Here is a 24,792-nt window from a genome sequence, read left to right on the forward strand (position 1 = left end):
ATATATATATATATATATATATATATATATATATATATATATATATATACACATATATGTATATATGCATCTATCTACTCACCTCCCTACTTTTTGAATGTATATCACCCCTATATGTCAGTGTTTAGTGTTTGCTGTGTTTGTCTACATCTGCTACCTGCCATTCTCCCTGTATCACATGGACAGCCACCCTACTACCTTTCCTATCTACCTTTCTTTTGAACACTCACCAGTTAGTTTCCTAAAGAACAAAAAAAATCCCTCCTTCCTTCCTTGCCCACCACCTTTCATACCTTCTGTGCTTTCCTCTGCTTGCTGGTCTCCTATTTCCTCCTTTTCTTTCTATCCCATTTCTTCTCCATTTATACAATAAATAGACTTGTCACTTTGCTGTGTGAACTACATTGATGTAACTGCTGGTCACTATGCTATTCATCTACTACATGGATACTACATGCAAAAATGCAGAATTGACACATGTATGCATTTTAGCCACTCTTTGATGCCTTGTCAGTGATATCCGTCATATCACTCACAGGTGCTACTGTAGCACTGCTCCTGCCATAGGGCTGCCTAGCTATGGTTATCCCATTATAACCATGTCTCTCTTCTCCTATATAGCCCATGTTGAGTATATCTGCACTAAGCAATGTTTATTACTTACCTGTTTTGCTATGCTGATTTCGGAATAACAACCTCCTTGAAAAGTAATGCTATACAGGTGCACCATACTTGTCCATGAATCCCAGCCAGTGGGTGTACTGATATTTATAATAAAGAAAACAAGCTATATTCAGATACAAACTTAGTGGGCTGCACTTACTCTAAAGCTCAGAAATGAGTCAGTGTGGCAAAAAACGGTGTAGGAAACACAATTTCTCAGAAAAGCAAACACAGCAATTTGTTTAAGATATTTGCATGTCTCACACCGATAATGTTGCAACAGAAGTAAATATGATGTCTTCAGCCTGGTGTCCAGAATCCTAGGCAGGAATGGAGAACAGTGGGGTGGAAGAACAAAATAAAAAAAAAAGTACAAAAATACCTTTAGTATATAAGGCTAAAACACAATGGATCTGAGACTTCTTGGAAAACACTCAAGAGGTTATAATCTCTCAGTGCGAAATGTAATTCTTCTGCAGAAACCTGAAAAAAAAATCACCGCAAGATAGTCTTTTCATTATAGTTTAGAGAGTAGTTCAGCAAATTTAAAATCCACAGGAATCCCATTTCCTTCTTTATACACTGTGGCTGGAATCGTTTATTCCCTTTTCAGAATATATTCCTACCTGCACAAAATTTGCCATTAGCACCACACAGCACAACAGACTTCACAGCTGGGTCTGCACTGGCTTTTCTTAAACCTGCTAGAATCCCTTGACGGACTGCATAGCTGAAAAAAAAAATAAAATAAAATATAAGAGAAAAAGAAAAATATAGTTCAGATGAATCTAATCTATGACTTTACATCCTCTATAGCCATGGTTTCCCAAGACAGCATTTCTGCAAATAATACAGGTTTCCTATTGTGACACCATTCCATGCAATGTAATCTAGCCAGTGACTGCTGTTCACATTTTCAGTCTCTGGAAGGTGTATAAAGACAAAGTCCAGTAATCTTATATACACCACAAAATTTGTTATGCTCATCCATGCACATGCACACTGCTGAAATATCCCACTGATGCTAAAAGACACAATTTAAAAAGGGTAACATTATTTATGAGCACTACTTTCTTATAGTTTCAAGGTCAGTGGAAAGCACAATTGCCGAAGATGTTAATGCAATAGTTGTGTAAGGAAGTCATTTTCAACTCTCTCCAGAGGCCTGCTTGGCTTTTGCCATGAGTATTTTTGTACTATAAATATAATGTACTAATGGCACTTGTTTCATGTACATTTACTGCATAGCTACAAATACTTCAAATCAGAAACTACAAATTCATCCTATACTTGTCTTACATAGAACATCATATTTCTACCTGTATTAAATTTGACTGGCTGTCCACTAACGGAAAAGTTAGACTTCATTTTAACTAATGCCTCCTCATTTCCATACACATTCTTTGGTTGTACCTTCAAGCAATAACAGATATGCGAGTACACATATCAGGTGATCTTTGAAAGGGCCCACTACAGTAGCTGGACCTTTAACCAAATAATTCTTGTGTCTGCTCTGAAACTTATACTGTATTGCTTGGGGTACACAGAGTCCATCATGGGCCATACATTATATCCCTTCACTGAGATAAAGGGAATGTATTCCTTTGTCTCCACACAATCTCACTCTGTTGCACCTGCAAAAAAAAAAAAAAAAAACAAAGCACACTTGGCCAAAAGCTTATAAAGTTATAGACTTGAAGTTTGCCTACATGACTGTGCAGCTGAAGCATCTCAGACGAGAAATAAAGAGAGGGAGTAAAGCACTTTCTGCAGCCCGCTTTCTCTAATATCAGGTGACATGATGAAAACTTGCATATCTGATATCTGTCAAATCTTACTTTTGAGGCCCTCTACAGAAGGTGAATCGCTCAGAATTTGAAGAAACATCCATGTTCCAAAATCTACTATAAACTGTAAAATAAGCAAAAGGAGTCCAAGGTGTAGAAGTTGAACTTCAGGAAATACACAGTGTGAAGACCCACCCCAAAAATGATCTTCTCCTGGAGTGAAAATCCCTCAAAAAAGGTATGCACCATGTACAAGGCTGCTGATGCACAGATGTCTATTGTGGATTCATTGGAAAACATGCACTAAAAACACCACCCCCAATTCCCACTGAAGTAACCAGTCAACAAACTCCCAATGGCCTTTTTTTTCCATTAGGCCATCTGGACATGGTCTGACTGCCTTGCAAATGCTAAGCCTTTCTTACAAAATAAACAAACAACCAGACTGTCTTGCCATGATTGTGAAACCTGCAGAGGTGAAATAACAGCTTCTGGTGTCTGTCGAACACATTGAGACTAGGCTTCTCTCCATTCTTTGCCTCCAGAAAGAATGCTATGAAATGAATACATTGGCCAAGCAATAAATCTGAAATGCTGTTCAGAGGGAAATGGAATTTTGTTCTTACAGACATCTGGTCCTTGTGGATGAAAAGGACAGACTCTCTGCACAAATGCACTTTTACAAATAAAGACACATAATTCATCAGAAGACAAATTATGGTGTATCTACTCTGCCTAGCTGTAGTTGCTCCTCAACTGTTTCAATTTATTGCCTACACTTTTAAAAGATTAAGCTTTTCTGCTCTGTATCACCCATCCATGAGTCCATTACATTTATCCAGCACCCTCTCAGTGAAAAAATGCTTTCTCGAGTTCATGCTGACGCTTGATCCTGCAGTTTCAAACGAGTTCTTCCTGGTCTTTAATCCTTCTCTTTCTTCATCACTTCAGATCCTTCATAATTTCATTTAATAACTTTTATACCTAAAACATACAGCAGCTTCCCCCTGTCTTTTAGGAAGTATAGTATGCTGTTTTTTCATCATGTGATTTCTCTTTCATAACCACACAAGGTTCACTCTGGAGACCAGATTAGGGTATGAGACCCTAAAACTCAGTAATACCAAAAGAAAGTCCAAAATTAATAGCTGAGACCAGAAGGATGAAAATAAACGTAGATTTAATAATGCTTGTAACAAACAAAAGTGCGTTTTCGAATATCTTCTTCAGATACAGACACAAAATCAAATGGTATTTGATTTTGTGTCTGTATCTGAAGAAGATATTCGAAAAAGTACAGTTTTGTACCTACCATAAATGTAGATGTTCGAAGATCCACATTGCTGCAGTCATAACCTGTGGGTAGTCCGCTGTCCTCGGTCGGCCCGAATACCAAAGTGTTAGGCTGGCGTCAGTCATGGTCGCTCAGATCTGACGTCAGTACGCCGTGGTACTAAAGCGCATGACCGACGCCATATCCTCAGTCTTTCTTGCCCCAGATGTCAGAAGGCCTTAAAAAGAAAGGCCATAGCCAAAAATAGAAAAATACCCAATCACCAAAATAGCAACAATAGATACACCACAAACCACACAGCCACCCCAAACTACAGAGGGGAAGGAGGGAGGGTAAATTGGACTGCAGCAATGTGGATCTTGAACATCTACATTTATGGTAGGTACAAAACTGTACTATGTTCTTCATCTCACATTGCTGCAGTCATAACCTGTGGGTAGAATCCCAAAGCAAAGGTAAAGGGAGGTTGGTAAAATCAGATAGCATTAGGAGCTGCTAACATGCCCTGTAAAACTGCAGTGGCAAACCCAGCCCTAGATTTGGAATAAAGAGGAAGATGGTAATGTTTAGAAAAAGTGTGCACTGAACTCCAGGTAGCTGCCTCCAAAATATCCTTAGTAGCTACTCCCTTAAAAGCAGTAGAAGTGGCAGTAGCCCTAGTGGAATGAGGTCTGATTCCAGCCGGAACCTCCTTACCATGATGAGAATAACAAAAAGCAATGCAATGGCCAATCCACTTAGAAATAGTTTGTTTTGAAACAGGTTTTCCTTGAGATCCCAAGGCAAAAGAAATGAATAACTGTTGGGACTATCTGAACCCTTTAGTTCTGCTCAAATAATAACGTAACTGCCTGTGAATGTCCAAAGAATGCAAAATTTTCTCCCCCTTATTTTGGGGATCAGCATAAAATGTAGGCAGATGAATAGATTGGTTTAAGGCCACATTAGAAACAACTTTAGGCATAAAAGTAGGATTAGTACGTAGTGAGACCCTATCCTTATGAAATATCAGGAAGGGTTCAACTGCCATTAGAGCCTGTAATTCAGATACCCTTCTAGCAGACGTAATGGCCAACAAAAAAGCAGTCTTCCAAGACAATACTTCAACTCTGAAGTAGCTGCAGGTTCAAAAGGAGGTAAAGTGAGCTTTTCCAACACAAAATTGAGATCCCAGGAAGGAGTAGGAGCTCTACGTGGGGTCTTATGTTCTTTGCCCCTCTAAGAAATTGCTTGAACAAAGGGTGAGAGAATAATGGTGGGTCACAGTCATAGTGAGCAGAAATGGCAGCAGCATGAACTTTTACAGAGGAGAAAGACAAACCCTTGTCTAATAATTCTGTAAGATACTGAAGTGAAACACTCAAATTAGGCACTGAAACATCAAAGCTCTTTGTTTTGCTCCAAAGAACAAAATCTCCTCCATTTATCAGCATAAACTTTCCTTGTACTAGGCCGTCTGGCCTCCAAAATGACATTCAAAACTTGTTGAGGAAGCTGTGACCCCCCAGGGTCTAAAACAGAATACGCCAGGCTGTCAGATGCAGGGACTGAATCCTGACATTGCAGAAATTATTGCTTGCCTGGGACAAAAGGTGTGGAATTAATGGCAAAGGCCAAGGAGGCTCCCGTACTAAAGTCCTCAGCAGAGGGTACCAGTGCTGCCGTGGCCAATCTGGAGCTATCAGAATCATGCAAGGCTTGTCCTGCCTGACCTTTAGGAGCACCTTGGGAAGGAGAGGCAGAGGAGGAAAGGCATAAACGTGAAGGTTGTTCCAATTGAATGATAGAGCATCCACTTTCCAAGCTTTTGGGTGAAACAGCTTTGTGCAAAACTTTGGCAGTTGGTAATTCAGTGGAGAAGCGAACAGATCTATGTCTGGAGTCCCCCACGCCACCGTCAACTGTTGAAAAACATGAGGATCCAATTTCCACTCATGGGGATCCACCATCTGTCTGCTCAAAACATCTGCTAAGGAGTTCTGTGCTCCTGGCAGAAACCTTGCCTGAAGGGTGAGGTGCAAACTGAGAGCAGTCTCCCACAAAATCATAGCTTGTCTGCAAAGAGGGTACGAATGGGTACCCCCCTGCTTGTTGATGTACCACATGACTGTTGTGTTGTCTGTCTGAATCAACACTTGTCCTGGGTGAAGTAGATCCTTGAAAGCCATCAATGCAAATTGGACTGCTAACATCTCCTTCATGTTGATATGCAAATGTTGTAGTCTGGCAGGCCACGTGTCTTGAACCCATTTTCCATTGAAGTGTGCTCCCCAAGCCATGTCTGAGGCATCTGTCGTTAAGATCTGACTCGCCTTTGGTCGGGTCACAGAGAGTCCCTTGTTTAGGTGACATTCCTGAGCCCACCACAAAAATTCCCTTTGGATGCAAGGTATCATCTGAATGACAGTGTCCAAATCGTGGCAGTGTTGAGTCCATACGCTTTTGAGATACCATTGTAGCTTCCTCATATGCAGTTTGGCATTGGGAAGCACCAGAATACAAGATGCCATGAACCCCAAGGCTTGAAGGACTGTCCTTGCAGTCAGCCTGGACCGTAGAGACAATTGTTGGAAGTAAAGGGTAAGATTTCTTTGTTTGTCCGGGGTCAAAAATGCCATCTGAGAGGCTGTATTCAGTCTCACACCCAGAAAGCACATGTCCTGAGAGGGTACTAGACTGGACTTTGTTTCATTCACAGAATACCCTAGGCACCTTAACACTGCCATAACATACTGTAGATGGTGAAGTAACTTGACTTTGTCTTGAGCCAGAATCAGGCAATCGTCCAAATAAGGATAGATTTGTATTCCCCTTAACCTTAAGAAGGCTATCACCAGTGCCAGGACCTTTGTGAACACCCTGGGCGCAGTAGATAAGCCAAAGGGCAATGCAGAGAACTGATAATGTAAAGTCCCAGCCCGAAAACGCAGGAACCTCCTGCAGCTGGGCCTGATAGGAATGTGAAGATAAGCCTCTTTGAGATCCAGAGTTACCATCCAGTGATCTTTGCCTAATAGAGGCAGAAGTTGTTGCAAAGTTAACATCTTGAATTTTGGAATGTCCAGGTATGTGTTGAGAATAGACAAATCCAGAATTGGCCTCCAAGTGTTTCCTTTCTTTGGTACAAGAAACAGGCGAGAATAAAATCCTAGGCCTACTTCTGACGGAGGGACCTCCTGGATAGCCCCCATTTTAGAAATAAAGAAATCTGTTTGTGAGCCTCCACCTTTGCTGAGAAGGAACGTCTGGCATGCCTTTGAAAGGAGGCAAGGTGTGAAAATAAAACTTGTAGCCTCGATCTATAATGTCCAACACCCATTTGTCCTGAGTGACTAAAAGCCAATTTTGCCTGAAAAGTGCCAACTTTCCTCCCAGAGGAGCTGCCAGACAGGAGGGATCTGGCAGCTGGAGATACAGGTCATTGGGTCTGTTTACGAAAAGGCTGGCCCCTGCCCTCACCTGAAGATTGTGCAGGGGAACTCCACGTCCTAGGCCTGAAAGAACCTTGAGCATGAGCTCTGCCCCTACCACGTCTAGATCTGCCCCTAGACTGTAAATCAGAAGAAGGATAAGCCCATCCCTTAGTAGGCCAATTTCTGCTAAACTTAGGGGGCTGCACCTGTAAAAAATCCTTAACTGTCTACATAGACTTAGCTTTGTCTTCCATTTTCTTCAAAACTGACTCCACAGGAGAACCAAACAGAACTTCAGACTGAAGGGGAGCATCCAAAATTCGAGCTTTAACATGCTCTGACAAGTTCTGATCCTTAAGCCAGGCGTGCCTACGAATAACTGATCCAGTGGCAGCCACCCTGGAAGAGGCCTGAAGAGCATCAAAACCACACTGCAAAGAATGCTTACCCACCTGATCAGAGGCATGAACTAAATCCTGCAATTCCTTACACTCAATGCCCTCTGCCAAAGCATCTACCTTAGATTTCAACTGACTTAGGAGAAAATTCTGGTACTTCAGCATATGAAACTGGCAATTCAAAGCCCTCATTGCTAGAGTGGAAGAGGTATACACTTTTTTACCCCACCTATCCAAAGCTCTAGAATCTTTATCCATAGGAACTGGATTCTTTACAACAGAAGCCCTGACACCCTTAGGTCCCTGGCTAATAGTTTCCGGGTCAGCTCTCGGGCTCTTATACAAATATTTATGAGCCTCAGGCACTCTGTAATACCTGTCTGGCTTGACCGGGGCAGGAGGCAAAGAATCAGGATTAAGGGAAGCTTCAGAGAAAACATCCTGAACAACATCCAAAACACGGGGTATAGCCAAGGGCCTATGCTGTGGTAAAAACAAAAATTCCCTAAGTCTCTTTCTAGAATCTGAGAAATCCTGACCTTCCCACTTAAAATGCTCTCTCATGGAATGCAGGGTTTCAGAAAAAGAAAAATCCTCTGGGGGGGGAGCAGAAGGACTAGAATCCTCTGCATCTGAATCAGAATAAGGAGGAAAATCCTGAATGTCTTCAGCCGAAGACTCCGAGTAATCTGAGGAATGCTCCACTCCTTCCACCTCTGGCTCCACCCTAGGCCTCTTATCTGGAGGGGGCAAAGAACCCCTGATTAAGGTAATTAAATCTTCTGCCATTTTCAGCATATGCTTTTTAGGTACAGAACCTGCAGAACTAGGGCTGACGCCAGAGGAAGACAAACCAGGCCTGACCTTGGAAGGTACCTTAGAGACAGAAGTAGAAGGCCTAACCACCTTATGCAAAGAAAGGACTACAGAGACCTGAGAGGCCCCCTCAGCCTGACCCGACTCCTGAGAGGCCACATCCTGCAAAACTAAAGGCTCCCCCTGAGACTCAGCTGAAACCTCGGCTGGATCCACAGATTCCACCGTAGTTTCTAAAGAACCGACGTCCGTAACGGACGACTCATCCTGCTTGGGCTTCAACGATTTTTCCTTACGCTTCTTAGCGGTAGCGGGCGTCGGCGGATCCGACGGCATATTGTAATTACACCGCTTACCAAAGACAAGCCTAGCACAATCTAACCTGCGTTTAATGGTGCGCTTATTAAATCTAGCACAAAAGCGACACCCGACTACGTCGTGCTCAGGCCCCAAGCAAGGAATACAAAGAGAGTGGTAATCCCTATGAGGTATCTGTTTCCCACAAGAAATACAATTATTCACTTTTTCTGACATCCGGAATTAACTGAGGCAAGAAAAGACAAAAATATTCCCCAACGGGGTACTTAGCCCAACTTGGTCTTCGGTCTGAAACTCTGAATACGAAAATTTCAGGACGCCGAACGGCACTTGCAAAACGCTGCTTCTGCTTCGGACCATGCGGCAAGAAAGACTGAGGATATGGCGTCGGTCATGCGCTTTAGTACCACGGCGTACTGACGTCAGATCTGAGCGACCATGACCGACGCCAGCCTAACACTTTGGTATTCGGGCCGACCGAGGACAGCGGACTACCCACAGGTTATGACTGCAGCAATGTGAGATGAAGAACATCGCACTTTTGTTTGTTAAAAGTGTTATTAAATCTACGTTTATTTTCATCCTTCTGGTCTCAACTATTAATTTTGGACTTACTTTTGGTATTACTGAGTTCTAGGGTCTCATACCCTTATCCGGTCTCCAGAGTGAACCTTGTGTGGTTATACGTATTGGCAGTTCACTCTTTCATCTCTCATTTGGTTTATTTCTCTTTCATACCTATTTCCAGCCTCAACTAGAGGCTTTTCCCTGCACCATTTCTAACATCCTTGTTTCCTTTCTTCTTATACAGTCTTATAAATCTGACACAGTATTTAAATGAAGCCTCAGTATTGACCTGCAAGACACGAAAATCTCCTCCTTGTCCCTGGAGCCTATGCTTCAGTATACACAGCCCTGGAACAGGATAATTGTTCAGAGTATGTGTTCGACACTCTAAAGTGCAAAGACAAATGTGAGATTTCTTTGACTGCATACAAAATTCAAGACTGTAGTACTCCAGAAAATTCTCTTAACTCGAGAGAATTAGTACATATCTACCAGGGATGTGGGAGGCACTGTTCCCATATTTGGAGGTGCAGGGGGATTTGCCTCCATCAATTCTTTTTAATGGTATTTTGTGCCATTCTCACAGTAGCAGCTTCTCATTGTCCAGTCCTGAATTTCCCAAAGCTGGTGTTTAACTATTGCTATTGTTATCTATTCTTGTACTGGTTTCTAAGTCCTCCCTGTTTTGTTAAGGATCATCCTTTACCAGTACAGGCAACATTTCACTCTTCTATTCTTTATCATGACTTTTCTCCATAATTAGGTCATACAAGGTAAAAGGTTTTCCAAACTGCCACCATGCACAGTAGCTGTCCACAAATCTAAGAAAATTGAAAAGTTCCTTCCAATAATAACATCATACACAAATTTGATGAAACAGTACCAACCTATGTTGCATAATAATCCTGTTTACCTTCATGCACACAAACTACCTCCACTTTTTTTGCAATGGCGTGCTTTATTACTTGATACCAAGGAACTGCTTGCCAGTGTTATTCTGAAGTCAGATTAACATCTGGACCCTTTCCCTTGCCTGACACTAGTGGGGATAGGCACACCTACCATGGCACATTCTGCACATACACTAAATAAGGTACATGGCTCCTTCTATTGCAAAAGTTTTTCATTCAAATAGCATGTTGGTATATACACAGAATGTTACATATAAAACTTTTCTCTTTTTAATTCATATTCCTGAGAATTCCCAGCTTTATCATTTATGTATGTGTACCTGTTCTTCTTTGTACCTTAATGAACACGTAAGTGTTAGCAAACTGGGTGAAAGATGGGGCCCACACAAACTGAGTTGCAGGTTCCTCATCAGTTGTGGAACTTCTTTCTGGTTTTACTACTCAAATCTCCAAGCATAAAGACAAAACCTCTAGCTAACAAAGTTTGCAGAAGACTGAAAACTGTGTTTTGTTTTGTTTATTAAGTTATCTTATGCTATCCAAACCCTCCAGAATAAACTTCCCCTCATAAAGTATTGCTATGCTGAAAATAGGCTCAAAATAAATGCTAAAAGTGTAATATCCTCACTTTTGGTAGACAACTCCTCCCCTCATCATATTGCATAGACAACACACCACTACAAAATGAAAATCTGGTAAATGTAGTCAAGGGCCTTGGAATGTGGGTTAAAAGCTCCCTCTCTTTTGACTATTATGCACTAATGGTTCTCAGTAAATCCTTTTACTTATCCTCGCTAATTACCACAGTAATATTATCATGGCCTAAATATTTAGTCACTCCCTTATACGCAGCATTGATTAGGCCAATTATAAAGTATAATGCCCCCTTTGGGATGTATCTCACTGAATCCATAAAATGATTAAAAAGAACCCAGAGGTTCATAACCAAAAAGAACACAGGCCTAAAGTCTCTGAACTACCAAGATAGGCTGTAATGTCTAGCCATTTATTAAGTTTCTTGTAGACATTTGAGAAGATATCTCTGTCTCAGTTACTGAGCCACTAAAGACTCAACTGTCCTGGACCTGGAAGTCCAATATCTCCACCAATACTAGAATTAGGAAACATCAGCAGATAAATAAATCACAGTGGAGAGGGTGGGTTTATAACCTAGTGCTTCCCAAACCTCTGGAATAGACGTACCTTACATGTTAAGCAGTATGACTCACTGTCCTCATTTAAATATAACCTAAATGGCCAGATGTGTATCCATAAATTTACACCAAAATTGACTAGTATGGCTCTCCTGGAGAAAGGAGGTACAGTCTGAGGGAGGGTGCTGGTAAGACATGAATTATCATAAGACTCATTGGCTTTGGATTATCCATGCATTGGTGAATTTTTTGTCCTGGAAAGACAAATCTCCCTAATTCTCTTACTTTTGAAATTTCTTTCGTAATTCTGAGGTTCTGTTACACTCTATATTTATAACGGTCTTCTCCTCTGGAAATCTAAACTTTCTCTCTGGCAGCAACATATCTCATTATAAGAAGAAGCAGTTTATCTATGGTTTGGTTCGCTCTGACTTAGCAACCACAGGATGGGTTTGACATAATAGTTAAGGTCTTTACCTCACAGACACAAGGTACAGGTCTGAGTCTATGGTTATTTGCTAGGCCTAAAATGGCCCTTCAGGGCAGTTAGCCTAGTATTAACATATGAACCTACAAATCTAAGGAAGATCAGGTCAGGAGGTCTGGCAGACTAGTATATACCACTTACTCTAGAATTTGGTTTGATGTTGTTTACTTCAGGCTGGTGCCAGGTAGCTCAAGTTAAACATTTCAGAATAAGTGGCATTGTACTGTGCATAGATGTAGTTAAAGGAGAACTACACATAAAATGCCATGACTACTCTCATGCATGCTAACATTTTGGATTTTAGGTTGCTATAGTTATTAGCCTCTCCTAGCTGCAGGTCAAAGCATGCCTTCTTGTGATCGGTGACTGCTATTTCTATGAGTAGTAATTTACCTGATTAATCTTTACCCCTAGTTTTTCAATGTCCTCTTGTATGGCTGATCTAGCAGGAAATTTGTACAGCTCAGAGTGCAACCTGTTGTTTCAAAACTGCTGCTTAGTTTATATCAACAGTGTTGACCTGATCCAGACAATCCTGCTGTGTAGCTAAGACATCTTAGCACTCACCTCCTGCTAAGCTGCAAAAGTTTAAGAACTTTATTACAAACTTCTTGTTGGGTAGCAGAGCACTGCCTGAATGTCCCTTTTTGTGCTGCAGAGAAATGTCTTTTAGAGGCCTGGATAATCGTTTCACCTGATTCAGCTTCTGAGCAAAGGAATCCAAATTCAGCTTTCATTGTTCTATGGGGGAGCAAAGTTCCTATATTCACTCTGCAAGGGTCTTCCTCCTTCACACTATTTTTATTTCTGGTTCAAAATCGAATCTTTACATTTGTACTTTGTGATCAATGGGCACCGGTTCACCACCAAGATACATCTAAAATACTAGATTTTCACAAATGTTTTTTATGCCAATGCAGATGTATAGCTAGGGTGGGGCAAAGGGATGCAAGATTTTAGGTGTGCAAGTGGCAGATGCTCATGGGGCAGTAATGGCATTCACAAATGAATGAATGCCAAATACTGTAATTGTGATCAAGGCTCAAGTAGTGAAGCACTTATGTGTTTGGTATTATAACTGTAGAAAAACAAGTAATCTCCGTGGTATCCCCAAAGTCTCAAAACAACCCACTAAAGTGTAGTGGGTCCAAAAACAAAACAGTGTAAGAAATTTCTCTGTGTGGAAGATTTTCAGTCCATATATTTCTAGTTAATCACTGTATATTAATCAGATCAGACAAAAGTAGTAGAAGTAGCGAACTTAAACTCGTCTTAAGTCAAAACAAAACAAAACAAAAAATAATAATAGAAAATATATAATTGTACAGCACTACTAAGTATTTGAAAGTAATACAAGCAAGGCAGGCAGTCTGTTTCCAGTCGAAAATCCTTTATTAGGTACAAAGGATTGAAGCACCTTCACTCAACCTCCCCAGTAGAAAAATGTTAAGTAATTCCACAGAGAATAACAAATGCAAACATAGCTGCATCCTGACATACACTTTGGATTATCACAGTATCAAAAATATTATTGAAGAAAACTGGGACATTGTCACAGGAAACCCTTTTCTGATTAACATCTTAGGTGAAGCCCCATCATTTGTTTATAGGAAGGCCAGGGACATTAGAAGTTTTGTTGAATTTAAACCTAGACCATATGAGAAAAGCAATAAAAGATGTGAAACTAATTGTACATTTTGTATATTTATACAGCAAGGTGATAGTTTTTATTGCCCATATTTAAAGAAAATCATTAAAACCAGTGCAGGAGGTGACTAACACTACAAAAGTAATTTACAGGACACAGTGCAATGAATGTGATGCATTCTATGTGGGCAAGACTGTAAATAAACTCAAGTGTAGGATTTCATGTCATCTGTCAGAAATCCGCTCTGGATGTAAAAATAATGCACTAGCCAAACACCTTTCTCTTCATAAAAGACACACAGGTTTTAAGTTCCAGATCCTGGATTGCATAGGCATGGGTGATCTTGAAGGAGACATCCCGAATATTCTGGAGAAACATGACATGACATGGCAATTAAAGCTGAACTCTTTTAGGAAGCCTGGACTAAACTACTACTGTTCAATTAAAAGTGTACTGGAATTTAGAAAATTGCCAGATTGTTTACATGACTAATTGTATTTTACTTTATTTTATTCTACCAATTAGTTTTAAATACCATTTTAAATCAGTTGTAATTTAAGTGTATATTTTGTTTCCATCATCATACATACATTGTTATTATTATTATTATTATTATTATTTTATTTTATTTTTTTCTGGTTCTTTTTTCCACTTTATTCAAAATGACGTGTAATAACAATACTAACTAATTATACAATTATATAGGTTTTTAGGGTTCTTGTACACAGACCTGAAGAAGTCTAGAAGGACGAAAGCGATCTTTGTTAACAATAGGTTATGAAAACAGAAATTGATTTTTACATGCAAAATGTATATGTATGTATTTATATATATTTTTTTAATTGCCAAATGAACTAAGGTTGATATATTTCCAGCCATGTAGTATATTGTCTTAGATAAAATCACAGACTTAATAATCTACTTAATAATTTGGTTAAATAAGAGGAACCACATCATTATAAATTTTATTTAAAGTACATAAGGCTCGAATGTCACACTGATGGGGGAAGGGATGTGAATTTAACATGTGTACCAGTAACACTTTGTTTTATAGCACAAAAAACCACTCCCATGCCTGATAAAAAGTATATATATATTTAGAAAACATGTGAGGAAATTATTACTCTATTTTTGTTTTACTTGGATCGCTTGTCAGTGTACTTAATAAAGGATTTTTGACTGTAAACAGACTGCCTGCCTTGCTTGGATTACTTTCAAATACTTAGTAATGCTGTACAATTATATATTTTCTATTATTATTTTTTGTTTTGTTTTGTTTTGACTTAAGACATGTTTAAGTTCGTTACTTCTACTACTATTGTCTGATCTGATTAATAAACAGTGATTAACTAGAAATATATGGACTGAAAATCTTCCATACAGAGAAGTTTCTTATACTGTTTTGTATTGTAACTGTAGCAAACTGATTAGCTTTTTTTGTGGGGTCTTCTACTTAGAATCAAAAAGGGTGCTAGATTTGGGAATTGCACAAGGCACCAGATTTTGCAGCTGCAGTTCTATGCCAAGGCACATTATCCATTGAAAATACTGAACATTTATTAATAAAAATAGTGACTGCAAAGCTAAATAACAAATTTTAAATATACAACTATGTAATGGCACTGCAATCATCAAACTCAAAATGGAAGGCACAATGCTTCCTGTACTCAAAAGTAAAGTTATAGTGATTATAATGATTAAATATGATTCAGGTGAACAAACTGCTACCCCAGAAAATAACTGTCAGACTATAATTCAAGGCAAATGACAGTATGGAAAGTAAAAGTAAGCTATTTCAAGTGGATCTGTAATTAAATACATGCATACCAAACTAAGTATATAATCTGTCTGAATAGTGGGCCTCCACATTTTCATATTAAATTACTGTGATCTCCTGGATGCTGATACCAACAAGTGGCTTTAGAATGTGAAAATTGTATACAAGGCTGATTACAGTGAGAATGATATCTAGATGTGGTACCTAAAGATATAAAACTTAATTTACATGAAATGTAGCAAGAAACAAGAACGATGCGGAATGGCAGTTTGGCTTAAGATATATCACCCTATATTTACTCTACACTTACATAATTTTCATGGACATGAGGTTACAAACACACACACACACACACACACACACACACACACACACACACACACACACACACACACAAAAAAAACTGGTGATTAAACTACAACTAAAATATTTTCAAAATGTAAACTCCACTTAAAAATATGATCAAACCTTCACCTATTAAATCAACAGATGTGTTGCTGTATGTCTCTAGATAAATGCCACTGTTATCTTCAGCTTCCCATATTGTTATACTATTCCCCTTCATTCAGAATCATATGCCCCACAACCAGTCTTCACTACCTGAATAGTTTTACTAGCATCTCTGAGCCATATACATAGTTTTGTGACACTGTTCACCCTCCCATCTATACTTCTAATATAAAATATAGGACATCTATATATAATTAATCAATTAATTATTAATTATATATAATTATCTATTAACCTACTTTATGCCCCATTTCTTATCTACAGTTTTAACATTTGTGCCAGCCATACTTACTTCCCTTACCTATACTTAATTCCTAAGCAATGTAAACTGACAAATGTATGTGTAATTAATATGCTTGCCTGGCTCGAATGTTCTATAAATATTTTTCTGTATGTATATAGTATTAGAACTGGCATGTTCCTATCTGACTTCATATTCCATAAAAATGTTGCTTCTCTCTGGAGCTTTTCTCCCAAGGCCTCCACTAAACATGGGCACCTAGCAAGATGGACCATTCCAGTAAACAAATGCAGCATCAATGGGACCAGATGGTGTCCCGGGCTGCGTCCTACATGAACTCCAAGAAGAGCTAAACCCAAACATAAAACTACTGTTCAATCTCAGCCTTACTACAGGATATGTACCCAAAGAGTGGCGTACAGCAACAGTGGTCCCTCTCCACAAAGGTGGTGCCTCAACGGATCCTGGAAACTATCGCCCCATAAGCCTGACTAGCTTGGTCTGCAAAGCTATGGAAAGGATCATCATGGACCTCAAAAATAAAGATATTGGGGACCTACAGACACTGGATCCTACCCAGTTTGGCTTTGTTAAGGACAGATCTTGCCTCTTAAACCTGGTCGATTTCTTTGAAACAGTCACCAAGGCCATTGACGAGGGGAAGGTGGTCCACACAGCCTACCTGGACCTCGCAAAAGCCTTCGATACAATACCCCACTTGGGCATTATAGATAAGCTCACCAGCTTAAATATAAACCCCTTTGTCACTAGATGGGTAGCAAACTGTCTCAAGGACAGAACCCACATGGTTAGAATTGCTGGAGCCATGTCACACTCCAAACCAGTTACAAGTGGCGTCCCACAAGACTCAGTCCTGGGACCTCTCTTGTTCAGTATATATTTCTCGGAGGTACAGGCCAACACGGAAGGACTGTGGCTGACCAAGTTCGCAGATGACTGCAAACTAGGCACCATAATCGACTCTCCAGCCGACACAAGCATCCTACAAAAGGGCCTCATAGAAACAGACAACTGGTGCCAGAGCCATGGCCTCAAGCTAAATGCCAAAAAGTGTAGAGTCATCCCCTTTGGCAAAAACAAAGTGCCCACAAATTACCACATAGGTGGTAATCCATTAAGTACGGAAGACGTAATTAGAGACCTGGGGACCCAAGATGACAGCAATCTCTCATTAGAAAACCACGTGGCCAAAGTGGTTAGAAAAACATTTTATATAGCCCACCTAATCATGAAGGGATTCACATCTAGATCAGGGGAGGTAATCGTGCCTCTTTACTCATCCCTCATCAGGCCCATAATTGAGTACAATGCCCCTTTTGGGATGTACCTTACCAGACACCTGCAGCAACTGGAAAGACCTCAAAAGTACCTCACCAAGAGGATCAAAGGGCTCAAACAGATGCCATATGCTGCCCGGTTAAAGAAACTCCAGCTCTACTCAGTGGCATACCGCCTACTCAGAGGTGATCTGTGCCTGATGTATAAAGCCATGTCCAACCCGGAATTAATGGACATGCTGCACCTCAGAAAATCCAAATCCCATCGAACTACGTGCTCGAGAGACTTGAACCTCAGCACTGAAATAAATAGGACATGCTGGAGGGACAGATTCATAACCCATAGGCTCCCTTCACTCTGGAATAAAATCCCAGAACAGGTTAGGCAGAGTCCCTCATTGACTCTCTTCAAGAGGAATCTTGATGAGTGGATGGAAGATTGTAGGTTTACCCCAGGTAATCCGGAAACGTCAGGATACAAGGATCACGAACAAGGCATTGAGTAAAAGTCCTTTAATTAAACAGCTTCACCAGCTCAGCGTTAAAAGATAAAAGCCTGGGAGGGCCCGGGTGAAAGCGCTTGACGTTACATTTTGGAAGTGTTTTTTATCTTTTAACGCTGAGCTGGTGAAGCTGTTTAATTAAAGGACTTTTACTCAACGCCTTGTTCGTGATCCTTGTATCCTGACGTTTCCGGATTACCAGTTGGTGTTTGTACAAAGTGTTTTTGTGTTTTAAAAGGTTTACCCCAGGTATCACTTCTGTGTCACTGTTAGACAGAGGCACAGTATACTAACCTCGAAAAAGGGCATAGCAAAATTCATTTAAAATAGGTGGCGAAAGCCAAACACACTCTGGCTAGGCTTATAAATGCCCTATGGCAGATAGCCTAGTATGAACCTATGAACCTATAAAATAACAATAATACATATTACTTAATGTCTGCATATGTATATTACCAAAGGTCTATTTAAAATGTTTGTATTGTGTTGGAATTTTTCTACCCAAGCCTCTGCTGAAAAGCATTTTATGACTAAATCCAGTTGCATAAATACAATAAACAAAAGCAAAATAAAATAAACTACTCTGAATTTAAAGCATCATAAGACGTCAGACACATGCATTAATGTTAATGTGAAAGAGCATGCAGTGAAATAAACTGATTAATGCATTGAACCATGAGGGTTCAACCAAATGTACAGGAAAATTCGTTAAAGGATCCAATTTTAGATGGAGTTACAAATGCTCACAGTAAATGAAACATTAGCCAACAGTGAACATGCAACTGTGTAGTTAATTTGGTGGGAAAGGTAAGAAATAAAGGACAAAGTAATGGGGGATTTAAAGGTGTAAATTATGAGGAATTTATAGGGAAGGTCAAAGCAGAGTTAGGGGACTAGGAACAACTGAGGAGTAGATAACCTATGGAACTGGGTCAGAAATGCAGTACTCAGAATGAGAAAAATGGAGGAATGAGGGTAAAAATGGTCAACATGGTTACAAAGGAACAGATAACAAAACTACGTTGGAAAACAGCCACCAATAAACTAACTGAAGAAAATTGGCTCCTAGAAAAGCATATGTTTGTGGTAGGGATGAAAGCACTTAACCTGTATTTATTAAAGTTCTGTTTGTCATTTTATTTGCTTGGACGTCTGTTTTTTTACACAGAACAAGTGCTTATCTAGGAGTATGGAGCTTATGGTGTGAAACTACCAAAGAGCCAATTCTGTTCATTGTGGTTACACAGGAAGCTGAAGGATTTGGTAAAAAAAGACATCAGCATCTGTAAGTGAGGCATATGTCCTTTTTTAAAGTACAGCAGTCACAAAACATGGCAAACTGTTAGAAATGACAATAAGGAAGTGAGAGGCAGTGCATAAAGCACTTAACATGTAAAGACAATGATGCTTTGTCTGCAAAACACAAATAAAGTCTGCCGGACTGCAAATAAAGTGCAGTATTATATTACAGTTACTGTGGAGGAGGCAGTAATGATCTCACTAGCCAAGATAGGCAAGTTGTGTGTATAATAAAGCCCACCTCCTGTGTGGGAAGGCTAGTGTGCTGCTGCTACTGTTTTGTTTAGCCTGTGCAACTTCAAGCTAGAAGGCAGAAGGGGCATTTATACTGCATCAGTTACCATTTATGGGTAATAACATTCTTTAAAATCAAATCACTCTGTTTTGTTAACACTTTGGACAGAACTACATCAGACAATGTACCTTGTTGTACTAATTAAACACCTTGCTTCTCAGCTGAAGTGTATTGGTTACTTTCTGCAGCAAAGGTAAATAAAAAAACTTTGAAGATGGGTATAGCCTACATACAATATACAATACCAAATTACATGATTTTTGATGCAATAAAAGTATATTTTTCCCATTTTATTTTATGAGCATAACCCCCTGAAAATGTTCCTGGCACTGAAAACTCCTGCCATAAGATCATGAAACACTGAACTCAACAGTGCCACATTTGTCTGGTTTGTGAACTTTTGCGGATGTTGCCTTTTTCTGATGTCCATGTCATTACATGTAGACTTCTGTTCAAAATGTGTCAGTCAAAGGGTGTATTTGGCATGCTGTAGGATGTCCACACCTATGGCCACAGACCCCCCCCCCCCAATGTACCCAATTATCAGCTGCAGTCAGTGATGTGCACAGCCTCCTCCATTAATGTAATATAACTATGCCTCAATATATGGTTCTGGAACCCAGGACACCTTGCAGCATATCCTACACATGGTTTTCAATATATACAATAGGCTCCCTGATAGCCATTGTCAAAAGATGTAATTTCTTGCCAATGTCAGGGGCACCCAGTTACACGTATACCACAAAATCTGTCTCACTATCGCTGACGTCCACCACTGGACTTGTTATTCTTGCTGAGGTACTTTACCAAGTAGGAATATTTTCTTAACTCTTTGAAGCTCCAGGTCTCCAGAATTGTTACTAAAATTCTTCAGGCGCACGGTTATATGGTAAAGATCAGTGTTGTGCAAAATGTTGGAAGCTTTTTATATTACACTAAAAGGCAGTTAGCATGGCAGTTAATGAATCTCTGTCCCTGCACAATGAATTATCAAATATGTTGACACTAGTCACGCATGTCATGAGAACCAAAACACTTGTGACCAGTGTGCTCAAGCATACAGCATGTGACACCTGCAGTACCATAATGGAGTGCTACAGCCATACAGTATGGGCAAAGAGTAGCACTGTGTTGCACTGTTGTGTAGCATGAGATCAACAGATGTGAATCAATGTTCGAAAAGCTACCACTTTGCAATTTAACTGAGTGGCCATGGTTTTTCAGGTACTGTGGAATAGTGTGGTTCTGTGTGTTGTGCCAAGGACAGAAATATTTTCTTCTTCTTCCTGCACATGTGAATATCAGGCATGAGCTTGCTGTGATGGCAAATGATGCCACTGGCATTCTTCATTCTGGTGGACAGTATCAGCACTGGTACAGTGCTCTGAAGTGATGCCATCCAGACCTGCTTCATCCATGAGAGGCACAGGCCCATTAGAGGGGAACCTGAAGCATACTGTCAAAACTTTTTCAGTACTACTGTTGTCTACTACCACAAGTGTTGTACACATGTATTTATATGCACATACTTTTGTTTTCAGCAGCAGAGAAGTGACAGTTGAATATGATTAGATGTTACAGTAGGCAACAGGATCTCTTTTGGTTGCAGAGTGTATGTGATATCTGTACCAGTCTACTGTACAGCTATGGTTGTTTTGTAGCATGTGTGTGTGTGTGCGTGTGTGTGTGTGTGTGTGTGTGTGTGTGTGTGTGTGTGTGTGTGTGTGTGTGTGTATACGTCCACACACATGTATGTGCATGCATGCAGTTATTTTTTCATACTGTGATTCTTCTGTAAGTCTGGCTGTAGAAGAAGTAGAGATGAGGCTTCAGTCATCTTGGGGTGAACCAGCAGCTGCTTCTGGGACTCGGTCACCAGTAGACACTAGATCTGTCTCCAAGCAGAGGGATGATAGTTCCCCTGGTGCAGCTGACCTGCAGGGGTCTCTAATACCCTCAGTCTGCTTCCAGTGGTGAGGGAGGCTCCTCTTCTGAAAATGAGTCAGGAGGGTCATCATTGGTCTCCCACTGGTCTCCCAGCATCAGTTACTAAAGCTGGTGGCTGCTAAGGTGCACTGGCAACTGGACGGCTGCCTCAAAAATGTAGGACACCTTGCATTTTATGGAGTATCTCGTACAGTCACATAACCAGTAGGTCCTGCCTTCAGGCCACTGGAAGAGCAAACTACCTATAACACTGACCACTCAAATGAGTGATGCCTAAGTTTGTTTTCCTCTGGGCTGGCCTTCCATTCCACCATGGTTGAATGATACCCCCTTTCCCAATAACTGTGCCCTTCCAGTGAGTCTTTCTCTATTCATTGTTCATTTCTCAACCCTCCACATCAACACGTGTCTACCCCACTGTATGTCTGTGTCCCTTCACTGCCCTTCTCAATATAGTGGTCATACTGCCCCTTACTGTCTCAATCTATGTTTTGTGTTTGTCTGTCTCCCCACTATTTTCCCTTCCCTCTCTCACACTACCATTGCCTCCTTTGCTTCTTTTGTAAAACCTAACATATCCTGGCCAAAAAAAAAAACTCCCCCACCTTTCATACCTTATGGTTATATTTGTTTCTTCCCCTCAGCCTGTGGTTCTCCTATTTTCTTCTCATTTATACAGTAGAGTAATTTATCCAAATGTCAATTAAGCGAATGCAGCCTTCCAAAGTTTTTGGGTAGGAAAAATCATAAAGTATGAGCATGTAAACATACATATTTGCTTGTGTGTGTTTTTTGAGCTTGTAGCCTGCTCATGTGTGAAAAATATTCTTTATTAAAAAACAGTAGGATGCTCCAATTTAGCTTTCTCAGCAAAATACAACTAAAAACAAAAGATAAGCGATGCTCCACACAGTAAAACTTGACTAAACAATTTATTTAAGACTATGATAGTGACAAAACAACAAACAGAAATACAGAGGGCAAGCGCTTTCAGCTATTAAAGCCTTCTTCAGATCCACATTCAAAAGCCACTTCAACATAATATAAAGCTTCTATCAGCCAATGACAAATAATATGTAAATATCATGTTTTAGCCTAACCAATAAAGGTGCTTATACAAGCAACTTTATCATCCAATGTACTTGATTATTCTAATGAACTTTACCTAACCAATAAAGGTAAAGATGTAAATCAGACTTCACTTTCCTAAATATCATTGGCTTAAGCTAGCCAATAGAAGTAAAAATGTAAATCAAACTTCTCTTCTGTATGGATCAATAGTTCACATCACATTTATATAAGAAACTACATGCCAATATAATTTTCTAATACTTTGGTAGTTAAAATACCTATAATATGCAAAATTCACTTAATAAAAATACACCCTTAAAAGCATATATTAAAACATAAGCAAGCCTTACATTTGCTAAAATCTAAATACTTAAAATGAATGCATTTTATTAAGTGAATTTTATCATGGCTTAACTGCAAAGTGGTTTACCACTGTTTCATGATCACTGTATTATAATCAATCAGTGTAGGGTGTATCATATACATTTTTAAGATCTCTTATATCCATGAATGTGGAATACTTTCAAATGCATGTTTTTGTAGTCATGCATGCCATACTTATATTCTTCCCCTCTTTCAGTTCTCCATTATGACTTTATTTAACAACAAATGATCCTTTCTTCCATATGACTTTCTTTTGGTACCTTTTTGGTCTATTGCCATGATTGAGTTTTCTTCTAAATGACTAAATACTCTGTTGGCATTAATTCCAGTGTACAGTTTATACATCATCAGAAAGCAAGTTATTGGTCTATAGCCTTTAGGATAGCTTGCAGGTTTGCTCTTAAGTAGGAGTATTGCTTTTCTGTTATTAACCAGGTTGGTGTCTGTTCAGGGTGTGCATATAAAACTTTCTTACTCATGGCTAAATCTTCATGTAAAGAAACTTTTTAGCCAGAAGATAGGTACTGCATCTGGACCTGGGGTTTTCCAGTTAGGAGCTTTTCTTAACTTTGTTTCAATCTCAATCGCCATTAGTTCATCCCATTTCATATCCTACACATTTGAACTTCTTATTGTTTCTTTTACTACTTCTATCCATTCAGCATTGTTATTATGTTCCACAGAATCTTCATAGATATTTTTCCAAAGTATATCTGTTTGTTCTTTTTCTGGTGGTGTTTCAATTACGTTTGCCTTGTTTCCCAATTCTCTATAAAACTTTTTTGGGTCATCAATAAATTGCTTATTTTGAACTTTTCTTTTATATTTATCTGCATATCTTCTACGTTTTTCTCCCTGTGCTGATATTTTTAGTTTATTATTTGCAGTAATGCATGACAGTTCCTGATCTGTTCTGATACTGCACACTGCTTTTATGACCTCTATCCTTATGAGTATTTTTTGCTGATCTGATACTGCACATTGCTTTTATCACTTCTATCCTTATGATTATTTTTTGTTCATCTGTTCCTTCTTTTATACTCTTACAACAGTGAAACTTCTTGTCTTACTTTATAGTTTTCTCTACTTGATATTTCCATGATGGCATTTAATATTTCCCATTCCTTTCTCTTACTGCCCCGTGTTTTTGTGGTAAGACTTTATCTGTTATTAATTTAGCTGTGCAGTTATATATCCTATTTACTTCCATGATATTGTATGAATCTCTAACAGCAGTCCTAATTACTGTGTTCAATTGTTTTATCAGGCCTCTAACTTTCTTACAATGGGCAAGGCCAGACTCTGGTGACGGACAGCCCCCCATTTGTAGAAGGAAGTAGTAAGTAGTGGTCCACAAAAATCGCAAAAACTGATAGGCCAAAAAAGAGCCATGTAGATGACATAGTGGACTACTGAGGATAAGAAAAACATTATGTATTATTATGCAAGAAGCCCAGAATTTCCAGACAGAAGATACACAGAAAGACTGAGAGAGAAATTAGAGGAAAGAAAAATACTTGCACAAGAAAAAGTGTCAGAAGCTTCAAATACAAAATTGTGTTCATTAATACAACAAATTTATGAAAAAACATTATACAGATCAAGAAACCATGGGCTGTTTGTAAAAAGAAATCCAAAAATATAAATAACAAAACCTAGAGACTTTTGAAAGGTATAAAAAAGAAATATGGCCTTGGGAAAGAAAGATAATTTGTATCCTTCAGAGAAAATGCTGGCGAGAACATATCCTTTTATTCTAGCTACTTTCTAAATTTGTAAAAGGTAGGGACACCTCATCAGTTCTGACAGCAGACAGAACCAAATCTTTTATTCTGCCACTGTCACTTACTGGTCTGTACTGCCACATTTTTCTGTGCACCTCTAGACAAGACCTTAACAACTTAAGCAAGCGGTGCTTAACATTTGTTAAGACTGAGTCTCGTGCCACTGTAGTGCTTACTTGATTTGTCTTTTTCTGAATATCAGAGTGGAATCACCAAGCTCCATGCAC

The 24,792-nt window shown here is 39.4% G+C and overlaps 1 protein-coding gene across 3 annotated transcripts in view; it reads right to left on the reverse strand.

Annotated features, from left to right (window-relative positions):
• The window catches only part of EHHADH (enoyl-CoA hydratase and 3-hydroxyacyl CoA dehydrogenase), an 847,616-nt gene that overhangs the window by 551,501 nt on the left and 271,323 nt on the right, over positions 1 to 24,792 (reverse strand). For 2 of the 3 annotated variants that reach the window (XM_044075885.1, XM_044075884.1), the window contains exon 2: positions 1,290 to 1,393. The exons of the other annotated variant lie outside the window; for it this stretch is intronic. In XM_044075885.1, coding sequence (XP_043931820.1) covers positions 1,290 to 1,393 — 104 coding nt within the window. The remainder of the gene's footprint in view (positions 1 to 1,289; positions 1,394 to 24,792) is intronic. 3 annotated transcript variants of the gene reach the window in all.

Source organism: Protopterus annectens, chromosome 6.part1 (assembly GCF_019279795.1).
Source record: "Protopterus annectens isolate FY-2018-M chromosome 6.part1, PAN1.0, whole genome shotgun sequence".
NCBI classification, from domain to species: Eukaryota; Metazoa; Chordata; order Ceratodontiformes; family Protopteridae; genus Protopterus; species Protopterus annectens.